We start from the raw sequence: 23,751 nt of genomic DNA, 5'->3' as shown, positions 1-23,751 counted from the left end.
AAATACATGTACATTAGAACAGTGTGTGTATCCTCTCACTTCACAACTATAACATTCCCTCTCCTCTTTCCCTCTCTATTTCAAAGAGATATAAAATATATTTTTGAATGAGAGCTGGCTCTGGGCTCTCTCTATTTTACTGTCTGTGGCTATTGGGAAATGGAGTGTGCTTAATGTATCATCAGAGAGAGGACATGGATTCTTCTTGGTGGAACAGGGAGGGGGGGTGTGAGAGATGGTTTGTGGTGGGAAGAGATCGCTGTGCATATTAGACTGATGACTGTAGAAGACATGGGACAAATGTCCACAGGAAATAGGCATGAATTTTGTGGTTGAGTGTCTGTGCGTGTGTGTGTTAGTTGTTTTCTTCCAGCACAAATTATATTTTTACTCAATCTCACAGAGATTTCAGTCTGGAATATAATTTTTCCACATTATCGCCACAGTCCATGGTCTGTTATTCCACAATATAATGAGATCTAGCTGTTGTGCATATGTACTTTGAATAGTATTAAGAAATATTCTCTCTAAAATATTCTCTCTAAAATGACCAACAAATATGAGAGTTTCTGAATTTTCAGAGGAAACATCCACAAAGGAAGCAAACAGCTTGTAGAGTGATACATTTCCCTCTATTTATCAAGACTAGAAACATACCAAGACCAAGAAAACTAGAATGATCTTACAATAACAATTGCAAATAATTTCAAAAGGTATGTGGCTTTGAAAGTATGATATGGTATGGTAAGATTTTATCAAGGATTTGCAAGTGGTTAATAACATGTATTACCAAAATATTCTGTGTTACCAAACACTGCCAACTATGAGAATGTCACATACTGTACAAGCTTATCTAGACCTTGTCACACCGCCCAGACCCTCACCTGCACACTTAGTCCTGCTGACGAGGGGTGGTCCAGGTGGTCCGGTGCCGCCCTCTCCGGGCCGGGTCAGCAACACACTTATGTGATACTCCGTGTCTGGGTCCAGGTGCCACAGCTTGTAGGTGACCATGTTGACCCCATGGACCTCAGACCAAGGTGATTGGCTGGCCCGGTACTCAATCTCCTTCCTGATAATAGGGCCATCTCCCAGGATGGAGTTGGTGTTGAGCTGGATGATCAGATATGTGGAGCCAGCTCTCAGCAGCTGTGGGGGTGCGATAGGGGAGGGGGGAACTGTGGGAAGAAGAAAGGGTAGGAGGCTGTGGGTTTATTTAAATGTTATTATTGCTTCTATACACTGTAGCTGTATATCTTCCATCCATTATGTGACATTTGAGGACTATGTTGGTCGGAAGTGGTTGAACTGCATTCCACTATACTTAAAAGTACTATATACTATTGCTAATCAGTCTTATTACAACATGCTTATCAGCTTTATTCATCCTTTTACTCTAAATAGGAGGGCTTTTACTCTAAATAGGCCTCCTTTTACTACATCCATAACCTTCATTTTTTTTCTTCACCTTTACTTAACAAGATAGGCCAGTTCAGAACAAGTTCTCATTTACAACTGCGACCTGGCCACGATAAAGCAAAGCAGTGCGACACAAACAACAGAGTTACACACGGAATAAACAAATGCACAGTCAATAACACAATAAAAAAAATCTATATCCAGTGTGTGCAAATTGAGTAAGACTAGGGAGGTATAAGGCAATAAACAGGCCATAGTTGCGAAGTAATTATAATTTAGCAAATAAACACTGGAGTGATAGATGTGCAGAAGGTGAATGTGCAAGTAGAGATACTGGGGTACAAAGGAGCAAAAAGTAAATAACAATATGGGGATGAGGTAGTTGGATGGGCTATTTACAGATGGGCTATATACAGGTGCAATGTTCTGTGAGCTGCTCTGACAGCTGATGCTTAAAGTTAGTTATTTTTGCAATTCGTTCCAGTCATTGGCAGCAGAAAACAGGTAGGAAAGGTGGCCAAAGGAGGAATTGGCTTTTTGGGTGACCAGTGAAATATACCTGCTGGAGCGCTTTCTGCTATGGTGACCAGTGAGCTGAGATACCTTAACCTAGCAAAGACTTGTAGATGACCTGGTGCCAGTGGGTTTGGAGATGAATATGAAGCGAGGGCCAGCCAACGAGAGCATACAGGTCACATTGGTGGGTAGTATATGGGGCTTCGTGACAAAGCGGATGGCACCGTGATAGACTGCATCCAATTTGCTGAGTAGAGTGTTGGAGGCTATTTTGTAAATTACATCGTCGAAGTCAAGGATAGGCAGGATTGTCAGTTTTACGTGTATGTTTGGCAGCATGACTGAAGGATGCTTTGTTGCGAAATAGGAAGCCCATTCTAGATTCAGTTTTGGATCGGAGATGCTTAATGTGAGTCTGGAAGGAGAGTTTACAGTCTAACCAGACACCTAGGTATTTGTAGTTGTCCATATATTCTTTAAGCCCCCCCCCCAAAAAATCTTTTGGGCTGCTTTTCGGGCTTCCAACCGCGTCGCCGTGCTGCCTCCTCATACCAGTGCCTCTCCGCTTTGTCGCCTCTATTTCTTCCTTGGGACGGCGATTTGTAAGTCGCTCTGGATAAGAGCGTCTGCTAAATGACTTAAATGTAATGTAATGATATTCTCCAGGCTGAGCCCAGGGTCCTTTTCCGTCCAATATCATCTCCCAAGACCAGAAGTCCTTATATCGCTGCTCCTCACAATTAACAGGGAGAGTAGGCTCAGGTCTGACTCCTGACTCAGCCACTCTCTCTTTGAGCCCTCCCCCAATAAATATTTGGGGGTGACTTCCGGTTTCCGCTCTGCGCCGCCGTGTCTTTCTTTTCAACTCCATTTGCCTATAGCCCTCTTCGCACTGCTCCAGCGAATCCCAGGCGGGCTCCTGCACTCTCTCTGGGTCGGCCGCCCACCTGTCTATTTCTTCCCACGTCGTATACTCCATGCCTCTGCTGTCCATAACGTCCTCCCTTCGCTGTTCCAGCTGCCTGTTACCACGCCACTCGGTCCGTGTGTGGTGGGTGATTCTGTAACGTCGTTCTTCGTTTGTAGAAAGAGAGTCGGACCGAAATGCAGCGTGGTGGTTACTCATGACACATGAAATAACTATACAAAATACAAAACAACAAACGGAACGTGAAACCTAATTACAGCCTATATGGTGAAACTACACAGAGACAGGAACAATCACCCACGAAATACAAAGCGAAACTCAGGCTACCTAAATACGGTTCCCAATCAGAGACAACGAGAATCACCTGACTCTGATTGAGAACCGCCTCAGGCAGCCAAGCCTATACAACACCCCTAATCAGCCACGATCCCAAATACTACAAACCCCAATACGAAAATAAAATAACATAACCCATGTCACACCCTGGCCTGACCAAATAATATAACGAAAACACAAAATACAATGACCAAGGCGTGACAACATCCTAGATCTGAATTAATGAAATATTTTTATTAAATACATTTTTCTTTACATAGTTGAATGTGCTGACAACAAAATCACACAAAAATGATCAATGGAAATCAAATCTATCAACCCATGGAGGTCTGGATTCATTTTGAGTCACACTCAAAATTAAAGTGGAAAACCACACTACAGGCTGATCCAACTTTGATGTAATGTCCTTAAAACAAGTCAAAATGATGCTCAGTAGTGTGTGTGGCCTCCACGTGCCTGTATGACCTCCCTACAACGCGTGGGCATGCTCCTGATGAGGTGGCGGATGGTCTCCTGAGGGATCTCCTCCCAGACCTGGACTAAAGCATCCGCCAACTCCTGGACACTCTCTGGTGCAACGTGGCGTTGGTGGAGGGAGCGAGACATGATGTCCCAGATGTACTCAATTGGATTCAGGTCTGTGGAACGGGTGGGCCAGTCCATAGCATCAATGCCTTACTCTTGCAGGAACTGCTGACACACTCCAGCCACATGAGGTCCAGCATTGTCTTGCATTAGGAGGAACCCAGGGCCAACCGCACCAGCATATGGTTTCACAAGGGGTCTGATGATCTCATCTCAGTACCTAATGGCAGTCAGGCTACCTCTGGCGAGCACATGGAGGGCTGTGCGGCCATCCCACACCATGACTGACCCACTGCCAAACCGGTCATGCTGGAGGATGTTGCAGGCAGCAGAACGTTCTCCACGGCGTCTCCAGACTGTCACGTCTGTCACATGTGCTCAGTGTGAACCTGCTTTCATCTGTGAAGAGCACAGGGCGCCAGTGGCAAATTTGCCAATCTCTGGCAAATGCCAAACGTCCTGCACGGTGTTGGGCTGTAAGAACAACCCCCACCCGTGAACGTCGGGTCCTCATACCACCCTCATGGAGTCTGTTTCTGACCGTTTGAGCAGATACATGCACATTTGTGGCCTGCTGGAGGCCATTTTGCATGGCTCTGGCAGTGCTCCTCCTGCTCCTCCTTGCACAAAGGCGGAGGTAGCGGTCCTGCTGCTGGGTTGTTGCCCTCCTACGGCCTCCTCCACATCTCCTGATGTACTGGCCTGTCTCCTGGTAGCGCCTCCATGCTCTGGACACTACGCTGACAGACACAGCAAACCTTCTTGCCACAGCTCGCATTGATGTGCCATCCTGAATGAGCTGCACTACCTGAGCCACTTGTGTGGGTTGTAAGACTCCGTCTCATGCTACCACTAGAGTGAAAGCACCGCCAGCATTCAAAAGTGACCAAAACATCAGCCAGGAAGCATAGGTCCTGAGAAGTGGTCTGTAGTCACCACCTGCAGAACCACTCCTTTATTGGAGGTGTCTTGCTAATTGCCTATAATTTCCACCTGTTGTCTATTCCATTTGCACAACAGCATGTAAAATGTATTGTCAATCAGTGTTGCTTCCTAAGTGGACAGTTTGATTTCACAGAAGTGTGATTGACTTGTAGTTACATTGTGTTGTTTAAGTGTTCACTTTATTTTTTTGAGCAGTGTATAATGTTTACACACCCTACATTACTCATCTCATATGTATACACTGTACTCGATACCATCTACTGCATTTTGCTTATGCCGTTCTGTACCATCACTCATTCATATATCTTTAAGTACATATTCTTCATCCCTTTACACTTGTGTGTATAAGGTAGCTGTTGTGAAATTGTTTGGTTAGATTACTCGTTGGTTATTACTGCATTGTCGGAACTAGAAGGACAAGCATTTCGCTACACTCACATTAACATCTGCTAACCATGTGTATGTGACAAATAAAATTTGATTTGATTTGACTGTCCTCTCAGAGGGCTCTCATGTCTATTCCTGCCTCATCCCATGGATGCTTCCACAGAGCATGTACACACTGCAGGCAATCATGCAAGCCTCACAAGCTTCTGGAAACACAGGGAGACAGGCTATAGTACAATATATTGATGTAAATTCACTTAATCTCGCATCAACAATACTCCCTTACTGTACTTTCCCAAGGATTCTATAACTGGCAATATTCATTACTGTTGCATTTCATGCTCGTGAGGGCCGAGAATACATTCTCACATAGGTACATGGTTGTAAAGGGCATCAGTGTCTTAACAGCGAGATTTGCCAAGGCAGAATACTCTGAGCACAGCCAAATCCAGAAAACTGGCAGTGGCTTCTGATTAGATTCAAGTTTTGCAGAAGCGCTTGTTGCAATTTCGTTGAGGCTCTCTTGTTCAGATATTGGTAAGTGGACCAGAGGCAGGGCATGAAAGGGATAACGAATCCAGTTGTTTGTGTCATCTGTTTCAGGAAAGTACCTGCGTATTTGCGCACCCAACTCACTCAGGTGCTTCGATATATCACAGTTGACATTGTCCGTAAGCTTGAGTTAATTTGCACACAAAAAAATCATACAATGATAGAAAGACCTATGCGTTGTCCTTGTTAATGCAGACAGAAAAGAGTGAGAAACTTTCTTGTGTTAGACAAGCAAAAATGGTTAGTAAAGAAAACTTTAAGCTTGTCTCTCATTTTAAAAAATGCGTCAATACCTTTTATCTTGATAACCAGCACACTTCTGTATGTTGTAAAAGTGTTACATGGTCGATGCCCATATCATTGCATAGTGCAGAAAATACAGCCTTGCACAAGTATTCATCCCCCTTGATGTTTTTCCTATTTTGTTGCATTACAACCTGTCATTTAAATGGATTTTTATTTGGAATTCATGTAATTAACATACACAAAATAGTCCAAATTGGTGAAATGAAATGAAAAAAAAATGTCAAAACAAAAAGATAAAGGTGGTGCGTGCATATGTATCCACCCCCTTTGCTATGAAGCTCCTAAATAAGATATGCTGCAACCAATTACCTTCAGAAGTCACATAATTAGTCCACGTGTGTTCAATCTAAGTGTCACATGATCTGTCACATGATCTCAGTATACATACACCAGTTCTGTAAGGACCCTGAGTCTGCAACACCCCTAAGCAAGAGGCACCACCAAGCAAGTGGCATCATGAAGACCAAGGAGCTCTCCAAACAGGTCAGGGACAAAGTTGTGGAGAAGTACAGATCAGGGTTGGGTTATAAAAAAATATCAGAAACTTTAAAACATCCCACAGAGCACCATTAAATCCATTATTCAAAAATGGAAAGAATATGACACCACAACAAACCACCAAAACGGACCAGGCAAGGAGGTCATTAATCAGAGAGGCAAAAAAGAGACCAAATATAACCCTGAAGGAGCTGCAAAGCTCCACAGCGGAGATTGGAGTATCTGTCCATAGGACCACTTTAAGCCGTGCTCTCGACAGAGCTGGGCTTTACAGAAGAGTGGCCATAAAAAAGCCATTGTTTAAAGTGTTCATCAAAACGCATGTGGGACACTCCCCAAACATATGGAAGAAAGTACTCTGGTCAGATGAGACTAAAATTGAGCTTTATGGCAATCAAGATAATCGTTATGTCTGGCGCAAACCCAACACCTCTCATCACCCCGGAAATACATCCCCAAAGTGAAGCATGGTGGTGGCAGCATCATGCTGTGGGGATGTTTTTCTTCGGCAGGGACTGGGAAACTGGTCAGAATTGAAGGAATGATGGATGGTGCTAAATACAGGGAACTTCTTGAGGGAAACCTGTTTCAGTCTTCCAGAGATTTGAGACTGGGAGGGAGATTCACCTTCCAGCAGGACAATTACCCTAAGCATACTGCTAAAGCAACACTCAATATGTTTATGGGGAAACATTTAAATGTCTTGGAATGGCCTAGTCAAAGCCCAGACCTCCATCCAATTGAGAATCTGTGGTATGACTTAAAGGCTGCTGTACACCAGCGGAACCCATCCAACTTGAACTGGAGACGTTTTGCCTTGAAGAATGGGCAAAAATCCCAGTGGCTAGAAGTGCAAAGCTTATAGAGACATACCCCAAGAGACTTGCAGCTGTATTGCTGTTAAAAGGTGGCTCTACAAAGTATTGACTTTGGAGGGAGGGTGAATAGTTATGCATGCTCAAGTTTTCTGTCTTATTTCTTGCTTGTTGGTTATTGAAAAATATTTTGCATCTTCAAAGTGGTAGGCATGTTGTGTACAGTACATCAAATGATACAAACCAGCCAAAAAAATATATATAATAATTCCAGGGTGTAAGGCAACAAAATAGGAAAAATGCCAAGGGTGGTGAATACTTTCGTGAGTTCAGGGGCCTTGCTTTAACAAAGTTAACCATCTTCACTGTCGTCTTTCAAGCTGTCAGGCATTCCCTTGGCAGCAAGAGCCTCTCGGTAGATGCTGCAGTGTACCCAAACTCCATCCGGAGCAACTGCTTGCATGCCCGGTACCACTCCACTATGTCTCCCTGTCATGGCTTTTGCGCCAAGGGCAGTACATATACCAACACATCTTGACCACCAAAATCTATTTGATGTCACAAATCTGTCCAGTACTTTAAAACTATCCTCTCCTGTTGCTTTTGTTTCCAGAAGAGGATGGCCTCCTTATTTGACCCCCCATAAATGTAACGGACATATACCAGGAGTTGTGCCAGGCCCACCACATCTGTTGACTCATCCAGCTGTAACACATAGTATTCACTGGCTTATATGTGAAGCAGTAATTATTTCAAAACATCTCCTGACATGTCACTGATGCATCGTGAAAAAGTGTTGTTTGATGAAGGCATTGTCTGTTTCGTTCTTTTGGCCTTTTCCCCAAGCAATGTCCCAGCCATATCCGCGGCAGCAGGAAGAATAAATTCCTCCACAATAATATGGGGCTTGCCTGTCCTAGCCACTCGGTAGCTCACCATATAAGACACTTCTAGACCTTTTTTATGAATTGTATCTGTTGCTTTTATACATGTCTTACTATTCGAAGGTCTTAATTCTCGCTCAAAAAACTCCCGTGGCATATTTTTCAAATTGGCATGTTTTGTTTCTAAATGTCTGCGTAAGAGTGAAGGCTTCATTGAGTTACGAGATAGTATTTTTGCACATATAACACACTGTGGCCGAGGAAAGGCAATACTCCCAATATAAGTGAACCCCAAATCAATGTAGTTCTTATCATATTTGCGCCTCTTCGATAGTCCAACATCCCTGTCTGTTGTTCGGTGCTTTCCCGGGTAAGGGAAAGCTCTTCGGCTGCATCAGATTCACAACTGTCAGTGTCCATGCTAGCTAGGCAAACAACGAATGTAGAATTACTGATGCTAGCAATGGATGTGCTCGTGGAAGCAGAACAATGTGTCATCGACAGGTGCAGGAGTAGTACTGCTGGTAGTAGCAGTGTGACTTACTTTTTTCTACCAGCGGGCCTTACTTTTTTATCCAATTTCAAGCAAACGGAATGAGCAGCAGCTACGTTTGGCTACATACGGATCGTAAATGGAATTCCTGTGATGGCGTAACGGTTGATGTGATTTGACGTTAATTATTTGACTAGGCTACCTGTGTCGCTCTGGATAAGAGCGTCTGCTAAATGACTTAAATGTAAATGTAATGTGTTGTTATTTCGCTGAAAAACTAGATTTAATTTTGGTTTTGGCAGTGAAACGAGGCTACCCCCGATAGCATTGTGCATGCCGCTGTTTGGGAATACCTGGTGATAGTATCATGATAATATCAAACAAGCACTTCCATGTATTGATTGAATCATGCCACAGCTGACAAGTGTGTTTGACGTGTAAATTGATTAATGTTAAGTTTACTGCTTTTGCTAACACAAAGTAACATGACTAAATCAGTTTTATTCAGTTCACCCTTGGTTCATAGACCTACAGTACTGCATATTGAGATTTACCTTTGACGATGAGTTCAGCGAAGTTGGAGACCCCAGAGCCCCTGGAGGACTGGGTGACACATCGGTACAGGTCCTGGTTGTTGCACTGCACACTGTCCACCTGTAATGACGCCACAAAGCGCCGGTGACTCAGGTGCTTGACCAAGGCTGTAGATGTCACGTCCCCACTGTGCCTCTGAAGAGAGAAAACAGGATGGGTCAAATATAAACAGGCACACAAAAACACATGCCGACAACCATCTGTGGAGATCAGTGGACAAAGGGCTGGAAAATGGGCCGCACCAAAAGAACGCATGGTTGCCAAGAAAGCAGTTAGTTTTGCTAGATTCGTAAAATGTGTGTGCAGCGTTGGAGTCACTTTGAATTATTAATTGATCTACAGTTTCTATGATAGGCCACTGTAATCTATGGTACCATTCTGCTCATCTGATGAAGGTGCACATGGATCAGATTCAAACTTTGAAGACTGAGATCGAGTCATTGAAGACAGACCAGCAGAAAGAGAAACATCATCCGAGGGCAGAGATACGGGCGACAGCTGATGCATTGGTCCAGAGCCAGATGGCATTGGCGGAGAGTCGAAAAATGACGCGTTGAATAGAGTGAGTAATGAGATCTCACAATCCAAGTAAGTCACAATCCATGCCAGGGACACCTGTGAGCTCTGGAACTCCACCACCTCTGAGACAAGTATGGAGAAAAATGTTCAATTATATTCCATGATATTCTTAAAATATATGTGTTGGCTGAATATCAGCAGGTGATGTCTGCTAAATAATCAAGTTGATTGCACAGTCATATAGCCTCGGCACCTACATAAAGCTCTGTGTGGGCGACCTCATGCAACCGCAAAATGCTGGATAAAGCATATACTGTACAGTATTGTATTTCTTCATCAGCATCTTTATGATTTTATTAAAATTATGATAAAACATACTCTTTCAAAATGCAGATGTTTATTTAGTTATGTATCCATAATGAATTACTATGGGAATAAATATAACTGAATTACAGAAATATTGGAACTAAGTTGACTAATGCAGGTAAACAAATGTTTGCTTACTGGAAAATACTATTTCAAACACACAAGGTCACATTGTACAGCACCATTATGGCTATTAGCAGGTAGCTGGACAATAGACCTGCCTAGAAGGAGGGTAGGGGGAGAGTTCTATCGTCAAATGTATTTCTTAGTTAGGTTGACTGTATCAAAACCGGCCGTGATTGGTTGCAATTTCAGTTTAATCCACCATAAAAAAAATAAAAAAATAATACAACAAAAATTATTATGTATCACTTCCGATCATGATTGGGAGTCCCATAGGGCGGCACACAATTGGCCCAGCATTTCTCTCCCTCTAAAAACATAAATAAATATTTTGGCCTTTATTCAGATTACAATTGCTCACTTTCGTTTTTTTTTTAAAGAAAATAACCTCCAAAATATTGGTATATATTATCAAGTAGATGGCACAGTCATATAGCCCGGCACCTACATAAAGCTGAGGGACTCACTCATTCATAACAGAGCAAAATGAGATGCTACAGATGCAGGTTCAATACCCATGTCGGCCACCACCGGGAGACCCATATGTAATTATTGGTGGTCACATCATTGAAATACATATTTTTCAATATACTGTAGGCCTACCATAGGCGACATGAGTCTCAATAGTGTTGAGTAATGTGTTGTTAGAAGTGGTGTAGGTCTTATTTATTTAAAGAGCATATTGAAGTTAGAAGCAGTAGCCTACAACTATTTTAGCACCATTTCGCACTGCTCTGAGACAAGCATGGGGACTGGTCTTGATAAATCAATGAGATTTTTATTTTCACTGAATCTCCATTTGGGTGTTGGCTTGACTACAATTATACAATTAGGGTGAATAATGTTATGCTCTTAGTGTAACATTTATTTAATTAGGCAAGTCAGTTACAAATTCTTATTTACGGAGAGCCTACTGCTTCCTCCCAATCGGGGAATCGAACACCAGTCTCCCACGTGTCCGCACGAGACAGGGATTAAATTGCCCAGTACTACAGCCTACTCCCGACCATCACGTTGTACAGCGAAATATTTTCCAGAGGGTTTTTCATTTTTCTTGGAATAGAAACATCATAATTTTAATCAAAGTAATTCAGCAACATTTTTTAAAATCAGTTCCATATACGATGTTCTTACAAAAAAAGTTTTTTAACTCTTGAGTACAGCCACTATTGAAGGCTATCAAATGTTTCTCAAATATGCCCTCTGGTGGTCAAACTAGCACAAACTAGATTTAATGGTTATTATGGCTGATACTTAAATAACGTGCCATAGAATTCTGCAGCACCATGCAAGCTGTGCTGTAGTACATTGCAACTTTTAAAGGATGAACCACTGTATCGCTCCGCAAAAGCCACAGCCTTTGCAGAGCAAAGGAAACAACTACATCAAGGTCTCAGAGCAAGTGATGTCACCAATTGAAACACTACTAGCACACACCACTAACTAACTAACTAGCCATTTCACACCGGTTACACTCACCCCTCTTTGACAACCTCCTTCTCCTTCTCCACCCCAGCAGCTGGGCAGAGCCCAACTGAGTGATCCAATGTAACAGTAATGCTTCTGTCCCTCTCCTTGCTCTAACCTGGGCTCGAACCAGGGACCCTCTGGACACATTAAGGAGAAATCTATCTTTAATTCTGTGAATAACACTTCTATCTTTTATCAATGTTTATTATGAGTATTTCTGTGAAATGATGTGGCTATCTGCAAAATTACCAGATGTTTTTGAATCAAAACATTACTGCACGTAACGCGCCAATGTAAACTGAGATTTTTGGATATAAATATGCACATTATCGAACAAAACATGCATGTATTGTGTAACATGATGTCCTATGAGTGTCATCTGATGAAGATCATCAAAGGTTAGTGATTAATTGGATCTATATTTCTGCTTTTTGTGACTCCTCTCTTTGGCTGGAAAAATGTCTGTGTTTGACTTTGTGACTTGGCTCTGACCTAACATGCTTGTGCTTTCGCTGTAAAGCCTTTTTGAATTCGGACACGATGGGTAGATTAACAAGATGTTTATCTTTCATTTGCTGTATTGAACTTGTTAATGTGCGAAAGTTACACATTTCTAAAAAATATTTTTGAATTTCACGCGCTGCCTTTTCACCCGGAATGTTGTTGAGGTGTTCCGCTAGCAGAACGCCTGCACTAGAAAGGTTAATGCAACCGCTGTGTCAGATTTCACATTCTTTTTTATGGAAAAAGCATAATCTGAGTACGGCGCTCAGAGCCCAATCCAGCCAAAGAAATATCTGCCATGTTGGAGTCAACAGAAGTTAGAAATAACATTATAAATATTCACTTACCTTTGATGATCTTCATCAGAATGCACTCCCAGGAATCCCAGTACGACAATAAATGACTGATTTGTTCCATAAAGCTCCATAAAGTTCAACATTTATGTCCAAATAGCCACTTGTTGTTAGTGTGTTCAGCCCAGTTAATCCATCTTCATGAGGTGCTCCTGTTCCTGAGCATTCCGATCAAGGTCATTAAAGGTAAGTGAATATTTATAATGCTCTTTCTGACTTTTCTGACACCGCTTCTTCTTTGGAAAATGGCTGGATGTTTTTCTATGACTAGCACTGACCTAACATAATAGCAAGGTGTGCTTTCGCCGTAAAGCCATTTTGAAATCTGACACAGCGGTTGCATTAAGGAGATGTTCATCTATATTTCCATGTATAACACTTGTATATCTTTTATCAATGTTTATTATGAGTATTTCTGTAATTTGATGTGGCTCTCTGCACTTTCACCGGATGTTTGATTGAGACAAATGCATTTCTGATCATAACACACAAATTTAAAATGAGGTTTTTGGACATAAAGATTAACTTTATCCAACAAAACACACATTTATTGTGTAACATGAAGTCATGTGAGTGCCATCTGATGAAGATCAAAGGTTAGTGATTCATTTAATCGCTATTTCTGATTTTTGTGAGCCCTCTCCTTGGCTGGAAAATGAGTGTATGGTTTTCTGTGACTAGGTGCTGACCTAGCATAATCATTTGGGGTGCTTTACCCATAAAGCCTATTTGAAATTGGAGACTGTGGCTGGATTTACAATAAGTTTATCTTTACAATGGTGTAAAATATGTCTATGTTTGAGGAATTTTAATTATGGGATTTCTGTTGTTTTGAATTTGGCGCCCTGCAATTTCACTGGCTGTTGGCGAGGTGAGACGCGACCGTTCCACATATCCCAGAGAAGTTCATGCGAGTGTGGCGAAATGCTTATACTTCTAGTGCCAACAGTTTTGTCACACAACAAAACATGCCCAGTGATGTCTCAAGTTTTGAGGGAACATGCAATTGGCATGCTGACAGCAGGAATGTCTACCAGAGCTGTTGCCAGAGAATTTAACGTTGATTTCTCTATCATAAGCCACCTCTATTGTCATTTTAGAGAATTTGGCAGTAAGTCCAACTAGCCTAACAACCGCAGACCACGTGTAACCACGCCAGCCCAGGGCATCCACATCTGAATTTCTACACAAACTGTCAGAAACCGTCTCAGGGAAGCTCATCTGCATGGTCATCGCCCTCAGGATCTTGACCTGACTGCTGTTCGGCATCGTAATCGACTAATCGAGAAGTGGGCTCTTCACAGATTCAACTGTACCGGGCAGATGGCAGACAGCATGTTTGGCAGAGCAGTTTGCTGATGTCAACATTGTGAACAGAGTGCCCCATGGTGGCGATGGGGTTATGCTATGGACAACGTACATAAACCATGGACAATGAACACAATTTTATCTCATCTATGGCAATTTGAATGCACAGAGATACCGTGATGAGATCCTTAGTCCCATTGTCGTGCCATTCATCCGCCGCCATCACCTCATGTTTCAGCATGATAATGCACAGCCCCATGTCGCAAGGATTTGTACACAATTCCTGGAAACTGAAAATGTTCAAGTTCTTCCATGGTCTGCATACTCACCAGACATGTCACCCATTGAGCATGTTTGGGTATGCTCTGGATCGACGTGTACGACAGTGTGTTCTAGTTCCCACCAATATCAAGCAACTTCGCACAGCCATTGAACAGGAGTGGGACAACATTCCACAGGTCACAATCAACCGCCTCTATGCGAAGGAGATGTGTTGTGCCTCATGTGGCAAATGGTGGTCATTAAAGATACTGACTGGTTTTCTGATCCACGCCCCTACCTTTTTTTAAGGTATCTGTGGCCAACAGATGCATATTTGTATTCCCAGTCTTGTGAAATCCAGAGATTAGGGCCTAATTCATTTATTTTCAATTGACAGATTTCCTTATATGAACTGTAGCTCAGTAAAATCTTTGAAATGGTTGCATTTATATTTTTGTTCAGTATAATAACACGCCAACTTGACACAACTGTGGGAAACATTGGAGTCAACATGATCCAGCATTCCTATGGAATGCTTTCGACACCTTGTAGAGTTCATGCCCATGTTCCTAATGGTTGGTATACTCAGTGTATATAGGCCTATGCGTACGCATAGGCTCTAATATGCATATGGGTGTTTTGAATGAATCCTCACCTTAAAAGTGCTGTCCATTTCTTTGTGTTAGGCTTTGAAACAACATCCACAACATTTGTTCATCCACAACATATTCTTAAACCAGCTAAACGGAGTGCAATATTTGAGGCAGGCTGCATAGTAAGATTATTGTTCCCTTGGTGGAGCCATGACACTCAGCTAACAACATAATAACCTAATATGTTTCAATTATTGCTATCCAGGCCATTTAAGTTGAGTGATTAAAAAGGATGATTGTCCAGCAGCACACAATTAAAATGGCAGGAGTCACCCCTCTGACTTAAACATGTACAATGACAATCAGGAACCTTTTAATACAAACAAATGAAATCTTGTCAAGATAATAATGACAATGAGAGCAATGTTGGTTATGAGGGCCATTAGTTAATTCAGTGCAGGCGCCGGTAGTCAGTCCTCTTTTGTGTCCATACTGTAGCAATATAGGGTGTTATCACCACCCAGCACTCACACAGTCATACAAAACACTATGGAGCCAATACATTTAAATCCACATGAGTAGCTATAAGTGCATGCCTGATGGGCTTAATGTTTTACCCTTTAGCCACTCTAATGTGGAGTCTTGCAGATGAATAGCAGGGTGTAAGCTTTCATGTTTTGGTACAGGGCAAAAGGAAACAAAACAGAGAAAATGACTGACTCCAGTGCTCTTCAAAGCCAGAATATATCACGGAGAAGAAGTGGGCATGACAAATGTAGTGCGGGCGCATGAGAAAAAAATAACAAAAACAAAAGAGATTACCAGTGCTGGGAAAAGAAAGCTGCACTAGAGATGTTGTTGAATGAAAGGAGGTATCCCACTGAACCCTCCAAGGCATTTCTCACAATGTTGTATTCCATTATCACCACAAGTATCCTTCAAGCCTATAGTCTCAATAACAGGCAACTTTGAGCCCAACATTAAGCTAACGTTTAGGCCAAGGCCTTTCCCAGTGTGTGAAATAGCAGGCTTGCCTATCAACACATTTAACATTTTACATTTAAGTCATTTAGCAGACGCTCTTATCCAGAGCGACTTACAAATTGGTGCATTCACCTTATGACATCCAGTGGAACAGCCACTTTACAATAGTGCATCTAAATCTTTTAAGAGGAGGGGGAGGAAATAATCAGTGGCAGCTAGTAGGCCGGCGACGATGACCGCCGAGCGCCACCCGAACGGGAAGGGAAGCGTCCTTCGGTCGGAGTCATGACAGAGAGAGGATTGTGTTCATCCACCTCTGGCCTGCTCGCCTCCCTACCACTGAGGAAGTACAGTTCCCGCTCAGACCAGTCAAAACTGTTCGCTGCTCTGGCCCCCCAATGGTGGAACAAACTCCCTCACGACGCCAGGACAGCGGAGTCAATCACCACCTTCCGGAGACACCTGAAACCCCACCTCTTTAAGGAATACCTAGGATAGGATAAAGTAATCCTTCTCACCCCCCCCCCCCCTTAATGAGTGCACCTGTTTTGAGTTAGGTAATATAGTAGTGAGGCTTTATTAGTCAGCCGGCCCGCCTGGTTCCTTGTGCGGGATTAATTATTGTGACCGTCTGTTTGGTGTACCTGTGTGCACGTCTATGGGTTTCCTGTTTTCCCAATTTTGTGGTTTTCCTGGACAGTTTAACCTCTTGCTCCTACCTGGCACGCAGGCGTCCCATCTAGAGCTCTGGAAATGCAAATGCGCTACGCTAAATGCTAATAGTATTAGTTAAAACTCAAACGTTCATTAAAATACACATGCAGGGTATTGAATTAAAGCTACACTCGTTGTGAATCCAGGCAACAAGTCAGATTTTTAAAATGCTTTTCGGCGAAAGCATGAGAAGCTATTATCTGATAGCATGTAACACCCCAAAAGACCCGCAGGGGACGTAAACAAAATAATTAGCACAGTCGTCGCTACACAAACTGCACAAATAAAATATAAAACATTCATTACCTTTGACCATCTTCTTTGTTGGCACTCCTAGATGTCCCATAATCACTATTGGGTCTTTTTTTCCGATTAAATCGGTCCATATATAGCCTAGATATCGATCTATGAAGACTGTGTGATAAACGGAAAAAAATAGCGTTTCATAACGTAACGTCATTTTTTCAAATTCAAAAAGTCGACGATAAACTTTCACAAAACACTTCGAAATACTTTTGTAATGCAACTTTAGGTATTAGTACATGTTAATAAGCGATAAAATTCATCAGGAGGCGATGTCAATTCTATAGGTGTCCGTCTCGAAAAATGTCTGGAGAGAGCTCGACCAAAACATCCGGTCGGAGACCGGAGGGAATCGGTTCCCTTGATTCGGTTTGACCAAGAATCAAAGCTGGGGCGGCAGCGTAGCCTAGTTGGAGCGTTGGACTAGTAACTGGAAGGTTGTGAGTTCAAACCCCCGAGCTGTCGTTCTGCCCCTGAACAGGCACTGTTCCCAGGCCGTCATTGAAAATAAGAATATGTTCTTAACTGACTTGCCTGGTTAAATAAAGGTAAAAAAAAAAATTAAAAAAAGAAAAGCTGAATCAAATGACAAGACTCTAGACATCGTGTGGAAGCTGTAGGCACTGCAACCTCGGCCTCATTTAATTCGGTTCACTTTGAACAATTCCTGGAAGTAGCGCAAGGATATTTATTTTCAGTGATCAGATTTTCCTGCACTTTTCGATGAAACGCACATTCTGTTATAGTCACAGCCGTGATTTAACCAGTTTTATAAACGTCTGAGTGTTTTCTATCCACACATACTAATCATATGCATATACTATATTCCTGGCCTGAGTAGCAGGGCGCTGAAATGTTGCACGATTTTTAACAGAATGTTCGAAAAAGTAGAGGGTCGACTTAACAGGTTAAGTCCCCCTGTTTGGGGCATTTGTTTGTTCATTATTCCCTGTGTTTTCGTGGGGTTGGCTTATATATGGCTTATGTTCGCCGTTTCTTCGTGCATTAAAATAGCACTCCCCTGAACTCTCTGCTTCCTGCACCTGACTTCTCACCCACTACACTCAGATCGTTACACTCTCTCTTTCTTTTTAATTGAAAAACAGCTGGTGAGTAAACAGAATCAGTCTCAGAGAACACGTAGGCCCGGGGTCCTCTGGGAAGCAAGTGGGATGAGCTAGGCCCCTTCTCTGTTTTTTTGGATAACTCATCATGTGGGGTTCCCGAGTGGTACAGTGGTCTGAGACACTGCATCTCAGTGCAAGAGGTGTCACTGCAGCACCTGGTTCGAATCCAGGCAGCATCACATCCGGCCGTGATTGGGAGTCCCATAGGGCGGCGCACAATGGCCCAGCGTTGTCCATCATTATAAATAACAATTTGTTCTAACTGACTTGCCTAGTTAAATAAAGGTAAAATAAAAAGTATTTGTGCTGTCCAAAGCCACGGTGGACATGTTTGCTCTCGAAAGCCACAAGCCCCAGCTGTCACAAGTAAACAAACTCTGATGAGGGTCAAGCAGTGACAACCAGTCTGGTCTGGTGGTCATACCAAACCAAACACTCAATCATAGACTTCAGTGGCCACTGCCCATGACTTACTTCTTTTATATGTTTAGTTTTTTCTGCCTCCACTAAAGGATATTAGGGAAATCGGGTTAATCAAATAAGCCTGAGAAGGATTATGTAAACAATCAGGCTGGAGCGTATTAAGAAAACTAATCAAAATTATCTGTTTAGTCTGGCAGGAGTTGGCATGGTGAGTCTAGGTCGCAGCTGGTACTCAACAGATGCAACAATCAAACGAAAACAACATGAAGGGGAAGCAACCTAAAATGGTAGCCGTGACACACAGACATGTATCTCCTCATGCTGTTTGGGGAAGGCAGGCTTCGAAGAGCCTTGAGGAGTTTTGTTATTACGAATGTTAGTGCTGTTATGACAGCTCCCTACTGCAGGTATATGTCCTTGTGATGTGACAAAATGGTTTGTCTGATATCACTCTCACTTGGATGTTAGAGTTTTTGAACGTTGAAGGAAGGACAGGGTCTCAAAGATGAAGACGATGATGTGCACTGTGTCTCAAGGCTTGCATGGTGTAAGTAACACATACTGTAAGAGGTGGTGGTAAGAGTTGTGGATGTGTGGTAATTGCTGTGAGAGACAGAGGCTGTGAAACAAAAGACAGGTCTTCCATCAGGCCTTCATATGTGAGGTTTTTAAAACCAATGAATGTTATTCACTCAGACATACAATACAGTGGCCTTCCTGACCTTCAGATGGATGGAATTAGCATGAATAAAGCATACAAGTGGGAAAAGGGGATATTAAAAACAGAGCCCTCTATTTGGATAAAGGAAGAAGGCTGTGAAGAAAGCAGAGCACTGTGATTTCATGAGCAAACTCGATTTTCAAAGGTGCTGGGCTGGAGAGTCTTCAAGGCTGGAGCGTAGCATTAAAACTCTCCCGAATGCTCTGCTGAATTTAAATACTACCACAAGCATGTTTATACAGTTGAAGTCAGAAGTTTACATACACCTTAGCCAAGTACATTTAAACTCAGTTTTTCACAATTCCTGACATTTAATCCAAGTAAAGAGTCCCTGTTTTAGGTCAGTTAGGATCACCACTTTATTTTAAGAATGTGAAATGTCAGAATAATAGTATTGAGAATTATTTATATCAGCTTTATTTATTTCTTTCATCACATTCCCAGTGGGTCAGAAGTTTACATACACTCAATTAGTATTTGGTAGCATTGCTTTAAATTGTTTAACTTGGGTCAAACATTTTGGGTAGCCTTCCACAAGCTTCCCACAATAAGTTGGGTGACTTTTGGCCCATTCCTCCTGACAGAGCTGGTGTAACTGAGTCAGGTTTGTAGGCCTCCTTGCTCGCACACACTTTTTCAGTTCTGCCCCCAACTTTCTATTTTTTTGGCCCATTCCTCCTGACAGAGCTGGTGTAACTGATTGAGGTCAGGGATTTGTGATGGCCACTCCAATACCTTGGCTTTGTTGTCCTTACGCCATTTTGCCACAACTTTGGAAGTATGCTTGCGGTCATTGTCCTTTTGGAAGACCCATTTGCCACCAAGCTTTAACTTCCTGACTGATGTCTTGAGATGTTGCTTCAATATATTCACATAATTTTCCTACCTAATGATGCCATCTATTTTGTGAAGTGCACCAGTCCCTCCTGCAGCAAAGCACCCCCACAACATGATGCTGCCACCCCCATGCTTCACGGCTGGGACGGTGTTCTTCGGCTTGCAAGCCTCCAGTTTTTACTCCAAACACAATGATGGTCATTATTGCCAAACAGTTCAGAGGACATTTCTCCAAAAAGTATGATCTTTGTCGCCATGTGCTGTTGCAAACCATAGTCCAGCTTTTTTATTGTGGTTTTGGATCAGTTGCTTCTTCCTTGCTGAGCGGCCTTTCAGGTTATGTCGATATAGGACTTTATACTGTACCCGTTTCCTCCAGCATCTTCACAATGTCCTTTGCTGTTGTTCTGAGATTGATTTGCACTTTTCGCACCAAAGTACATTTATCTCTAGGAAACAGAACGCTTTTCTTTCTGAGCGGTATGATGGCTGCATGTCCCATGGTGTTTATACTTACGTACTATTGTTTGTACAGATGAACATGGTACCTTCAGGCATTTGTAAATTGCTCCCAAGGATGAACCAGACTTGTGGAGGTCAATAAAAAAAATGCTGAGGTCTTGGCTGATTTATTTTGATTTTCCCATGATGGAAAGAGGCACTGAGTTTGAAGCTGGGCCTTGAAATACATTCACAGGTACACCTCCAATTGATTCAAATTATGTAAATTAGCCGATCAGAAGCTTCTAAAGCCATTACATAATTTTCTGGAATTTCCAAGCTATTTAAAGGCACAGTCAACTTAGTGTATGTAAACTTCTGACCCATTGAAATTGTGATAGAGTGAATTATAAGTGAAATGATCTGTCTGTAAACAATTGTTGGAAAAATTACTTATATCATGCACAAAGTAGACGTCCTAAACGACTTGCCAATACTATAGTCTGTTAACAAGAAATTTGTGGAGTGGTTGAAAAACGAGTTTTAATGGCTCCAACTGAAGTGTATGTAAACTTTCAACTTCAACTGTAATTCAAAGACACTTACCCATCGTTTCAAGTTTCCCTCTTTAATGGCATGACCACAAACACACTTCAAGTAGAACTCAAAAGTGCTGGTATTCCCAAAGAGACCTGCATTCAAATAATATTTGGTTTCTTTGAAATACTTCAGCTGCGCTTGATCGAGCTTGCCTGGCTCAATGGAACTCATGTAATAGTTGAAAATGAACGCAAAAGTGCAAACCCACCTACCTGGCACTCCAGACAGGCTCAATCAAACTCTCAAAAGTATTTGAAAGAAAATAAATACTACAGATGTGCCCTCCAAATCCCCACTGACCTCCAGTAGGAACTTCTCAGCTTCCGATGCCCGGCCCGATGCCACACACTGGAAGGTGGCATTCTGCCCAGCGTTGACCTCCTCATCCCCCAGCCGGGAGAAGTGGGGCGCCTTATCTGTAGGAACAGAATGAGAGAGTAGAAATCAAAGGACTGCTGTGCCATGACAGACAGCCAATCACAATGCCAGACAGGATTTTCAGCTATACTAAGGCTCCCGGGTGGCGCAGCGTACTAAGGCTCCCGGGTGGCGCAGCGGTCTAAGGCACTGCATTTCAGTGCTAGAGGCGTCACTACAGACCCTGGTTCTATCCCGGGCTGTATCACAACCGGCTGTGATCAGGAGTCCCATAGGGCGGTGCACAATTGGCCCAGCATTGTCCTGGTTAGGGGAGAGTTTGGCCGTGGTAGGCTGTCATTGTAAAATAAGAATTTGTCTTAACTGACTTGCCTAGTTAAATAAAATACTACATTCTGTGATTTCTAAATAGCTGCTGTAAAATTTCATAAATCAGACTTTGATCAGCTTCATTACCAGTGTGAGATGTGTGTGACTGTGAAAGAACAGCTTTTCACATTATACAACAACGTAATTCAAACTTTTATGTTTAATTAGATAAGAATCAGACACTAATTTTCTCCCATGAAGGATCTCACCGCTGGTTGACATTGTAACGTGAAGAGTTTTCCTAGTATATGTTTGATGTTTATACATTGTACGTTGTGTGGAAAATGTCCAAATCAAAGGGAATGTTTTGGTAACGATGAAATGTTAAGTTAGTTGTCTAGAATTGGTTTGAGAAAAACCTAGACCTTGCTCTTAACTTGGTACGCCCAGAGAATTGCCCTAAAGGCGGTTACGCCCACTTCTGACCCAAGGGTATAAAATCTGTGAGTAAAGAATTTACAGAGAAGACTACGTGACCCAAGCTGCAGCCAAGGTCTGAAAAGTCAACGAACCCAAAACGCAACGCATGTTTGAAGACAAATAAATATTTTTCTACCCAAGCTACGGATGAGTAGCTGTGTCTAAGCGGGTGAATTCAAGTCGAACCACCTAGCCTCCATCTCTCATCGAATCGTGGTATCTACATTGTTTCATTCCAACGCTGTGAGCTCTGCGCTACAGAGCTGTCTGTCCTCAGAAGACACCTTCTGGGTGAGGGAACAGACTCCTAAGCCAAAAGGACACTGACATCGGGAGGACGATCAGAGAGGTGCGCCAGAGAAGTGTGTCATCGAGCAGCTGAACTGTCCACGCAGAGAATCCTCGGAGACCTTCCCCACGTAATTACATCATTATATTCTGACCTATAAGAGCGGCAGTTTGGGGCAAGGCTAGGGTTAAAATACCATAGCTGACAAATTCACCCAAATGTATATCTCTCGTGTACTTTCTTTTTTCTCTCTCTCTTTGAGAGAGCGTGTTACCCCATTTTGCATAACACGCGCCATAGTGTGTTGGCCCGTTATACTAAGTTTTAATCAATAGCCTAATGTGTTTTGTCTATGTGTATCATCATTTTAGCTTTTTCGTAAATACATTTTCAACTAAGATTAGAGTGGTACGAACTCATTGGTGAGACCCGGGTCCGTGCAGATTCACGGACTATACGACGTTCAGAACGAGATTGTAGAGGTAACTAGTTCATTAGCGGCTGTTGTAAAATCGATATTCTGATATTCTTTGAGTATTTTGGGGAAATAGCAACTCAATAAAAACTAGTGTTCCCATGGTGCCCCAGGTTAATGAGTTAATAATTGCTTGATTCAGTTAATCACGCAATTAGAAACTTTTAATCATTCGATGAACAACAGTCATCACATGAACTAATACAACGCCACGACACTGATGAAGAACAGCAGCACTCTTCTGATAAGGACAAGCTCCGAGGTGAGTCAGAGTGTGGGTGATGCAGCAGAAATCCCACCCAGCTACACTGTGATTAACACTGGAGCTCTCCTGCTCCTCCACAGCGCTGTGAGACGGACTTCCCGCAGAGCCTAACCACTGGGTTAGAGCCTCCAGCACAGGCCAGAAAATGGAGGACAACCCAACCTGTCAATCAAAGTGATTGACAGACAGGAGACGTTACTGTAGAGGTGGAGTAGTAGTAAAATCAAAATGAGAGAGGCGAATGTTTCAAGTCCTGTTCTTCCATGTTCAGTGTTTCATTACACTGTTGCTTTCTGGCAGAGAGAGAGAATTTGTTGATCTACATTGTGTGAATAGGCAGGGGGAGAGGCGAAGATGCCTCGTGCATTTGTAGTCCACAGGTGGTCATGTTTCCCATAGACGACTCCCCCGTCTAAGGTTAATTCATAATTCATCGTAGGTATGAGCCAGCATAAACAAACACAAAAACTAATGTCATAAAAAAACTGGTCCTTCTGTTGACTAAAGAACTTGGTAGTATAAATGTGTCAGATCACATCCCGATGGACTCTTTACCATGATAAATATTTAATTTGACTGCAACACTGGTTTCAGAGTCAAAGACTAGGACTATAGAGACTACAACAGAAATGTCAAGCGTGCTTAGCAGT

At 42.5% G+C, this 23,751-nt stretch overlaps 1 protein-coding gene across 3 annotated transcripts in view; it reads right to left on the bottom strand.

Annotated features, from left to right (window-relative positions):
- The window catches only part of LOC118364163 (receptor-type tyrosine-protein phosphatase U), a 306,643-nt gene that overhangs the window by 124,945 nt on the left and 157,947 nt on the right, over positions 1-23,751 (bottom strand). For all 3 annotated transcript variants that reach the window (XM_035745412.2, XM_035745413.2, XM_035745414.2), the window contains exons 5-7: positions 21,206-21,321; positions 9,219-9,393; positions 885-1,178 (exon numbers count right to left, since the gene is read on the bottom strand). In XM_035745412.2, the coding sequence (XP_035601305.1) occupies positions 885-1,178; positions 9,219-9,393; positions 21,206-21,321 (585 nt within the window). The remainder of the gene's footprint in view (positions 1-884; positions 1,179-9,218; positions 9,394-21,205; positions 21,322-23,751) is intronic.

Source organism: Oncorhynchus keta, chromosome 31, assembly GCF_023373465.1.
Source record: "Oncorhynchus keta strain PuntledgeMale-10-30-2019 chromosome 31, Oket_V2, whole genome shotgun sequence".
Taxonomy (NCBI): Eukaryota; Metazoa; Chordata; class Actinopteri; order Salmoniformes; family Salmonidae; genus Oncorhynchus; species Oncorhynchus keta.
The sequence above is the reverse complement of the archived record's forward strand: the minus strand, read 5'-3'. Positions and strand labels throughout refer to the sequence as shown.